The sequence below is a fragment of the Erigeron canadensis genome, chromosome 6 (assembly GCF_010389155.1).
Source record: "Erigeron canadensis isolate Cc75 chromosome 6, C_canadensis_v1, whole genome shotgun sequence".
NCBI classification, from domain to species: domain Eukaryota; kingdom Viridiplantae; phylum Streptophyta; class Magnoliopsida; order Asterales; family Asteraceae; genus Erigeron; species Erigeron canadensis.
The window spans coordinates 18,881,693-18,890,724 of NC_057766.1; the positions used below are offsets into that span (position 1 = coordinate 18,881,693).

A 9,032-nucleotide genomic window follows, 5' to 3' on the forward strand; every position below is an offset into this window, starting at 1 on the left:
CTAAAAATCTTGGATTTCATTATTACCGTCTTTGTCACTAACATGAGTATCTGATAAATTCTTTTTATTGCAACTTCTAACTAGTATGGGTCCACATAACTCATTGTTCCCTCCATAAATAGCTAATGGATCACCTAAAGTTTGGAGTTGATTTCCAAATGGTATTTGACCAGATAAGTTATTGAAGGACAAATTTAAGTAACTTAGAAAGTTTAAAGTAGCCAAGCTTGGAGGAATTCCACCAGACAACAAATTCATTGAAAAATCTAAAGATTCCAATTTGTTTAGATTTCCAATCCTAGTTGGAATCTGTCCACTTAACAAGTTTCTAGAAAGATTCAAGTTGTTCAAAGCTGCTAGGTTCATTAAAACATCAGGAATTTCACCAATAATTTGGTTGCTTGAGAAGTCTATGGACGTAAGATACTTAAGTGTCTTGGTGTACTTCAACTATATACCTTTTATGTAACTCTCAATATTTTCTTCATATGGAGAGGCATAGTATTGAAAGTCAACACTAGTCACTATCATACCAGTTAAATTATAAATACAATGAGGGATCATTCCACTTATGTTATTATTTGCCAAGTTTAAATGTTGAAGAGCGTTGTTTTGACACAGTTCCGGTGGAATCTTACCCATAAAATTATTTGATTGGAGATTTAAGATTCTAAGCTTGGATAACTTTTTTCCAATCCAAGATGGAATATCACCTGTCAATAAATTTTTCCCTAAATCACAAGTGACTAAGGGCGTCAAGTTCTGTAAAGCCACTGGGAGATTGCCCTTAAATTTGTTGTTGCTCAAGTGCAATGAATCGAGATTTGAAAGAAAACCTAATGAACTCGGAACATCACCCGTTAGAGTATTACTTTTTCTATCCATCACCTGTAAATGAGTTAAGTTTCCTACGCACTTGGGGAGAACTCCAGAGAAGTTATTATTTGATAAATCAAGTAGCCTTATACTAGACCACTCACATAAATGTGTTGGAACACTTTCGTTGAAGAGATACCTAAGTTGGATTTAGCAATCATTAGTCTAGTTAGAATTTATAAGACAAGTTAGGCTAGATTAGTTTGGAACAATCATTAATCCAAATATTCAGAAAAGCTAAATGTAAAAACCTAAAGTTTTCTTGGAAAACAATCTAGCCACAAGACGAGCAACAAAAATCAAAAATTTAATTTTTTATTATACCTGGATTTCTCATTCGTGGCAAATTTCCACCGATCTTGTTTTCCGACAAATCCAAAAAACCAAGATGAAATGTGATGTTCTCAAACCATTGAGGTATGCTATCTCTAATACCCGAATTGGAAAAATGTATATCTATAATATATGTTGATGTTTGAAGCCAATTTGGGAATTGAGGTCCGACGTTGCAGGAGCATGCACGAAAATAGTTCAATTGGAAAAGTGGAATCCAATGAGGGCTCACATTGAACATTATTAAATTCTCAGACAAATCTAACACGACTAGATTGTTGAGTTTCATAAAGTGAATTTCAGAAAGAACCCCATCCAACGAGTTATAAGAGACATCTAGTTTAAAAAGGGATGAGAGCTCACCAAGACTAGTGGGAATTCTCCCACTCAATTGATTAATATAAAGAGAGAGCTCATGTAATCTCGTAAGTAGTCCAATGCTTTTAGGCAAGCCCCCACTCAAGTGATTTGCAGAAAGTTGAAGTTCTTCAAGCATTGACATTTGTCCAGTACTTTCGGGTATGCTCCCACTTAATTGATTCCTTGAAAGATCGAGCACTCTTAGAGAAGATAAGCCACCAAGTTAGCGGGGTATTGGACCAGACAATTGATTCATTGAAAGATCGAGCACTCTTAGAGATGATAGGCCACCAAGTGAGTGAGGTATTGGACCAGACAATTGATTCATTGAAAGATCGAGCACTCTTATAGATGATAGGCCACTAAATAAGAGAGGTATTGGACCAGACAATTGATTTGATGAAAGCTCGATGGAAGAAAGAGAGCTCAAGGTCCCAATAAAATCGGATATTCGGCCATGGAAGTTGTTTTTCTCAAGGTTTAGATGCTCAAGGCTACTAAGGTTTGATAACCAAACCGGAAAACTGGAGTTGATAACATTAAAAGAGAGATAAAGTGAATTAAGATATGTGAAATTGATGAATTTTATGGAGGAGAAATTGATGTCACACGAGGCCAAGTTCAGTGTAAGCAAAGAAGGTAACATATTAACTGGATGGAACGAATCAATATGGTTACCGATTGTTATCCCTGAGAAATCCAAATGCTTTAAAGATGACAACAAAGACACCCACTGTAGATCATCCTTGACCATCAACGAAACGTCATACGAGAGAGGTACCATGTCGTACCTATATAAGAGATGGAGATCAAGATACTCTAACCTTGAGAGATTTCCTAGATGAGGGGGGGACTACACCACTAAAACCTGAGAAAAAGAGGTTTAGGTATTCCAAATATTTGAATGACCCAAAGAATTCAGGAATATTTTGCCCCGTGAAATTGTTCATGCTCATGTCCAAGTAACGCAAATACTTCAAGTTGAGTAATGAAGGACTAACCTTACCTTTCAGCCAGCCCCTCCTTGTGTCTGATGATATATAGTAGTCAATGAAAGATAATGGAGATCGAAGATCAAGTTTGACCACATGACCATTTCTCCTATCACACTCAACTCCCTCCCACTCACAACACTTTTCTCCCGTCCATGTTGACAGACGATTTGATTCATCCGTAAGGCCTTGTTTGAATACAAGCAGTGATTGTCGCTCCCTTGGGATGCATGTGATGTTTGAGGAATTTGTGACCATGATGTTGCTACTGATTGCGTTATATGTTTGAAAGAACGGGAATAATGTAAAAATGAGAAGAAAAGTGGTTTCCATTTTGTAGTAATTAAGATGGAGTACACCACTAAGAAGGTGGGGTGTATTATATATACTACACCACGCCTTGGAATTGGAATTATGAATTGTAGACATGGAAATTGTCAACTGTACATGAATCACAAAACGTCATGATCATTAATTCAACAGTAGACTTTCCTGATAATTATGACCAGAGGCTGCCACTGTTTGGATTTTGTTCTATTGACCTGCAAAACGAATTAATTCCAACCTCCTAACTAATAATAATAATTATTTGGGACATACTCCTTTATCTCTTATACAAAAGTCAAAAGATAATAAGACCGTCATATATCAAAAATGTAATCTCGTGGGATAGGTAAGGGACCTTAGTTGCCAAGAAGATATTTATGAAAGCAAGGATTGTTAGTCTCTGTTCATGACTTTCAACTTGCTTCTGAATCCAAACAGCGAAAAGTTATTGTACTCTACAAAATTAGCATTTGGAAGAAATTAAACAATATCCAAACTTTTTGATCATGGGAGATCCTGAATTTTACATCATTTCAGGAAGAGAGGTCTTTATAAGATTCAACTGAAGTATCAAAATATTTTTGAGTGGGACGTTAAGTGTGATCCTTAACGAAAGGAACCACAAAACTGCAAAGAGCGGAAAAGAAACCGATTAAAAAGCAACAATGTGTCACCTATCTAAATGGTCTTCAAATTTTCTTTGTTGAGCATGAAAAGTTCTTTACTTTGCCACTAAGAAACTGAGCATTGAACTGAAGAGAAAGAATATTAGGAGGTTACAATGTGTTAGTATGCAAATGTTAAAAGGGATCAAATGTGAATTTGAAATGTGATGATTAAAATCCCATTCAATTCTGTTATGTATCTAACTTTGATAGAAAGAAAAAAACTATGTTTAAACTTTAATCTAATGACCTTGGAATTTCACTAATAATAATTCGATACAAGGTTTTAATCGTAACTCTCAAATTCAAAATATTAATTTAAACATGTTCTGTAAAATTAAGAGTTCATGCAATATGCCAAGATGACAAGGGTGGAGTGTTTGCATACTTCCAAGTATCTTTCATTACTGCGGGGGAGTACCTATCGCCGTTCACAGCTGCAGAAATCAATTCAATTTAACACATTTCTTCCGTTGTTAGTTTTACAAAAATGGATCCAATATTTTGCTTGAGGTTCTCGATTTTGGTTGTACCAGGTATGGGTGATACGTCGTCTCCTTGGTGTAGAAGCCAAGCCAATGATAGCTGAGATGGGGTGCATCCCGTCTTTCTTGCCAGTTCATTCACCCTTTCAAAAACAATCTTATTGTGCTCTAGGTTTTCGCCTTGAAACTTTGGTAGACTCTGCAAAAGATGATAAGTTATAAAGTCTGCCAACGGTAACATAAGCTCACATTTTCACAGAGAATGATAGATGAGGCATGTTATAAGTACCCACCCTTTGGAAGTCATTGCTTGCAAAGTTTTCAACTACCTTTGGACCCTTTGAGAAAAATCCCTTTCCTAGAGAGCTAAATGGGACTATCCCAATTCCAAGTTATCTGCAAACAATCGGATTTTAAGCTAAATGTGTAATAAGCATGAGCTAAAGCTGTCTGAAAGCTAACTAAAACACCTGTCACACACTTGCAAGTAGGAATAACCTCTTCTTCTGCATCTCTTGTCCACAAGGACCATTCCAGCTGGACAGCGGTAATTGGATGAACTGCGTGTGCCCGTCTGATAGTTTCTGGTGACGCTTCAGAGAGACCTATGTATTTTATTTTGCCTTCCTCAACTAGTTCTTTCAATGATCCCACCTAGTAACAAAATGTCAGAATGAGAAACTCTTTATTTAGCATACATATATTATATAGTTTCATTAGTAGTTATTATGAGGGATACCGTAACTTCAATGGGGATGCTTGTATGGATACGATGAACATAATAAAGATCAATACAGTTGACTCCAAGTTGTTTCAAGCTAGCATTACAAGCTTCCTTCACATATGCTGGATCGCCGCTCACCTCCATCCCTTTATCGCCTGAGAGTGACTTAATGCCGAACTTGGTAGCCAATTGCACTTTTTGTCTCATATACTCACCTTGCCGATAATGATAATATTTGTGACAGGACCATACATCCTAAACGAATTGCCGATACATCCTAAACCAATTGCCGAGACCTCAAAACCTTGCGACCCCAGCTTTCTTTTAGGCCCCACTATCGGTTCTTCCATTATCTCCCATACACAGTAAAAACAGATGTAGAAAAGGTAGCATCTGATAAATTATATACTAGTATAAAGGAAGATAGCACATGAGAGATTATTTTAATACTTGCAGGGAAACTTTCACGCAATGCATCTAGCTGAAAAATACCTAAATCTCTAATAAAAGATAATAACCAACTATCAATAAATGAAAGGAGGCATAAAAGAATTACCTGTGTTGAAAAACAGTCGTAAAGAGACGAAGTTCTCCAGAAAACTCAGTCAACTTACCTTCCATAATCTCAATTGGCATGCTTTGAGACTCAATTTGTTTACTTTGTTCTACAGTTTTCCTACTTTGAGAGCATAAAACAGTTTTCCTACTTTGTTCTTCGGTTTTTAATTTTTTAACTTTCACTTCTCATCACAACTAAATTTCGCTACTTGGGACTTTGTCACTCCAGCCCCTTGACGTCTACGAGCTCTTCTAGCCTTATCAGGTCCTAAGAGTTTATTCATAACAATGCTTTTCTGTTTCTGGGCACTTTTCAGGAGTTCAGAATTGTTGCTGGCCTCATACTTTGATAGGGTGCAAGACTGCAAGTCTAGACTACTTCAATTAAGAATTTAATAAACTAATTATCTAGATTTTAGTAGTTAGTTAAAATTACTAAAATCGTGACCGTTTGGCACATTACCAATGCTCTAAAGTTTAGTAGTTGCTAACAAAATCTATGTTTGTTTCTACGGTTTCAAAGGAATTAGTATCAATAACAGATTCACACACAAAACATAAAAGTTTTAACTTTTAAGCAGCGTCTTGACATATTTAGGATTAGAAATTCTAAAATGGTATACAAACATGATTATACCAACAGTTATTCACCAGTCCGCACTCCAAAGAAAAGTCCGAGTATGCCTATAAATTTAATGTGTACGCAAAAGAGCATGTTATTTCCACGATGACAAAGGTGGAGTCGCCACATTTGAAAGAGCCAGGATTTTGGGAGGTAATCTTTTGCCCTTGAAAGCATTAGTTGAGGCAATAGACTTGAGCTCAATTTGGTCCGCTGGTGAGAGTTTGACTGACAAAGCTCCAATGTTCTGGTTCAAGTGCTCCAGCTTTGAGGTACCTGGAATGGGACACACATCGGGTCCTTGGTGCAGAAGCCACGCCAATGCCAACTGAGACGGGGAGCAGCCCTTCTTCTGAGCAATATCACTAATCCGCTTGAACAAGTTATTGTTGTGTGCGAGATTTTCCCCTTGAAATTTTGAATCCCATTGCTGGAGATGCAGAAAAAATCAAGAATCAATACCAATAATAAAACTACCAGCATTCGTAAAACTATCCTAAATTGTGATGGTTGTTTCTGCAGTTTTGGATGGAAGTGTTCTATATATCGTCTATTGGGATTCAAAATGTTAACTTGCTAAATGAAAAGTCTGTTACTTCCATGTTACTCATAGAACACAAACCTTCCGAAAATCAGAATCTGGCAGACCCTCGAAAAACTTGGCACCAGAAGTAAAAAATCCACTTCCGAGAGGCGAATATGGAACAATTCCAATACCTAGTTCTCTGAAAATCATACATCATTTAATCAACAAGAACATGTATTATCCATCAACCAAGGGTTCTTTTCATTGAGGACAAAGCATGCTAAATAAATAACTAGACTGCACATCTACAGATTAACAACTGGTATCAAGATTTGGTTGTATATGACTCTGGCTATGGCTTACCTGCAAGTCGGAATTATCTCTTTTTCCTGGTCTCTGGTCCATAACGACCACTCTATCTGTAGAGCAGTGATTGGATGAATGGCATGTGCTCTTCTAATCATTGATGGCGAGGCATTAGATAGACCTATATATCTGATTTTACCCTCCTCGACCAGCTTCTTGAGCTCCCCCATCTACAAACAAACCAACCAACTCTGGATCATTTTCTAGTCTCAAATATTTATTGCTTTTCTTTCTAAGCGGGTTTTAAAACCGACATCATGCTTAAGAGATTGAGTTTACATGTCATATAACAAAATAACGCATGACTTTTCACTCTTTTGTGCTACTAACTCAAGCCCCGGGGTAAGACTTAAGAGGGCGTCCAACTCAAGCACTGATCATATATATGCTTTTGGCATTATACGAAGTATACAAAACACGTTTTTGTTTTAAATATATTTGCCAAAATATTACTCCAAGAATTTGTAATCAAGAGAAACATTGAATCTCAAAATGCTAACCGTTATCTCAATTGGAACTCGAGCGTCTATGCGGTGAACATAGTATAAATCAATGTAATCAACATCAAGGCGTTTCAAACTAGCTTCACAGGAAGCCCTAACAAACTCTGGATCACCACGAATATCACAATCTCCTTCGAAGGATTTGATCCCAAATTTGGTTGCCAATTGCCCACTTCCTCTTTCCAATCCTTTCAAGGCCTAAATCAAAAACCTTAGCTTATATAAAAAAGCAAACCTCCAACAAAAAATAACTTTAATAGGAAAAATAAAGTATGATAGCAAAATAACCTTGCCAATGAGGATTTCATTGTGATTGGAGCCATAGTAGTCTGAGGAATCCAGATGAGTGACACCAGAGTTAACGGCATGGTGAATGATTTTAATCATATCTTGCTCGGGTTTGGGAGGCCCATAGGCACTAGCACTCAAACCCACGCATCCTAAACCAAGAGCGTATACCTCCATACCTTGTGATCCAAGCTTAATCATCCTCACTCCTCCAACCATTATGTTTTTCCTTAGCTAAAGACTTTAATTCCTAATTAGATTACTAATTCTTGTTAGCTTGAAACTTGCAAAGTTAGATTGTCTATAGAAGCAACCAATATTTAACCTCTAATGCATTACATACCAAAGCAGAGAAGTTTTTTTTGAAAGTCTAAACTACTACACATATAATCCAGGAACTATGACTATGCTGGGGATTGAACCCCTTCAATTACTAAAGTTAAATGAGTACAATCAATAATTAACACATAATTATATATGTGTGTGGGTTACTGTGCAAAGTGTTCTAAAATGCTAAGTGTGCGAAACACTAATACACAGCTTAACTATTAAAAATACACATCTCAATAACTAAGATGTATGTCAGTAATTACCAACATACATCTTAGTATGGGTGGAGCCCGTGTTGTAATCACCACGACCGATCACCCTTATCACCGATTAGGCTATCACCTTCACCATTTCCTGTTTTTTAATACCCTTATGAGCAAAGCCCCGTATCTAACCAAGATATATGTTAGTAATGGTTAAGTTGTGGATTAGTGTTCCGCACAACTTCGCATGTTACGACACTAACCACCGCCTATAAATACACACACATTTGCCAATTAAAATACATAGGGTAGGGATTCGGGAACAAAGGTGGCTTAAGAAAAAACGGGAAAGAAGGTTGTTTTCAAAAAAATTTACCTTGTTTTTCTCATGTTACAAATTTTTATAAAAATTTGTCTTTAAATAAAAACCTATTCCAAAAAAAATCTTAAAAAAATATATCTTACATATTTGTAAGATATAAACTAGTTTGGTTGGATCAGTGGTTGAAGCCCTTGCCTCTGAAGACAAATGTCAAGGGTTCGATTCTCATGCCCAGCAAGGCTGGAGGTCCTTTTCTACCTATGGTTGAACATGGAAGAAGGTCGAAGACGGTATTGGGACCCAAAACTCGTAGAAGACATTGAGAGTTATATTATATTTGTAAGGTATAACGTATAGGACTTACACATGCATAACGTATTTTTTTTTTATTTTTTCAATTTTTCTAATGGTTCTTATAATAAAAATAAAATAAAATGAAGAAAAAAAAGCAGAAGTTAAAATATAAATAAAAACCACTTCTTTCCATCTGATCACTAGAGAAAGAAAGAACTGTTCATTGCCGTCTTCTGTGGATTTTGAGCTCCAATACCT

The 9,032-nt window shown here is 36.5% G+C and overlaps 2 protein-coding genes and 1 pseudogene across 3 annotated transcripts; all 3 read right to left on the reverse strand.

The window, feature by feature from the left end:
* Positions 1-1,711, reverse strand: LOC122604405 (probable LRR receptor-like serine/threonine-protein kinase At1g12460). The gene is made up of 3 exons (XM_043777299.1): positions 1,201-1,711; positions 459-713; positions 1-353 (listed from the first exon to the last, which is right to left on the reverse strand). Exons 1-3 carry the CDS (start codon positions 1,709-1,711, stop codon positions 1-3), a joined length of 1,119 nt encoding a protein of 372 aa, XP_043633234.1.
* Positions 1,712-3,898: 2,187 nt separating this feature from the next.
* On the reverse strand, positions 3,899-5,112 carry LOC122602917 (annotated as a pseudogene).
* An 878-nt stretch (positions 5,113-5,990) lies between these two features.
* LOC122602916 (auxin-induced protein PCNT115-like) lies at positions 5,991-8,800 on the reverse strand. Of its 2 annotated transcripts, XM_043775530.1 has the most exons (6): positions 8,788-8,800; positions 7,626-7,834; positions 7,335-7,535; positions 6,832-7,004; positions 6,565-6,667; positions 5,991-6,372 (listed from the first exon to the last, which is right to left on the reverse strand). In XM_043775530.1, exons 1-6 carry the CDS (start codon positions 8,798-8,800, stop codon positions 6,037-6,039), a joined length of 1,035 nt encoding a protein of 344 aa, XP_043631465.1. In that variant the 3' UTR covers positions 5,991-6,036. The 2 variants fall into 2 exon arrangements, with proteins under 2 accessions (XP_043631465.1, XP_043631464.1); XM_043775529.1 differs by lacking the exon at positions 8,788-8,800 and having other exon boundaries at positions 7,626-7,844.
* Between the last annotated feature and the right edge of the window lie 232 nt (positions 8,801-9,032).

Excerpts from the sequence above, each read along its gene's own strand:
- LOC122602916 (XM_043775530.1), bottom strand. Across the intron at positions 6,668-6,831 it reads GAGATAATTCCGACTTGCAG|AGAACTAGGTATTGGAATTG; the intron begins GTAAGCCATAGC and ends TATGATTTTCAG. Across the intron at positions 6,373-6,564 it reads CAGATTCTGATTTTCGGAAG|CAATGGGATTCAAAATTTCA; the intron begins GTTTGTGTTCTA and ends CTGCATCTCCAG.
- LOC122604405 (XM_043777299.1), bottom strand. The coding sequence starts at position 1,711 with ATGTCAATGCTTGAAGAACTTCAACTTTCTGCAAATCACTTGAGTGGG. Across the intron at positions 714-1,200 it reads GCCACGAATGAGAAATCCAG|GTGATATTCCATCTTGGATT; the intron begins GTATAATAAAAA and ends ATTTATTGACAG. Across the intron at positions 354-458 it reads TATTGAGAGTTACATAAAAG|CTTTGAACAACTTGAATCTT; the intron begins GTATATAGTTGA and ends TGAACCTAGCAG.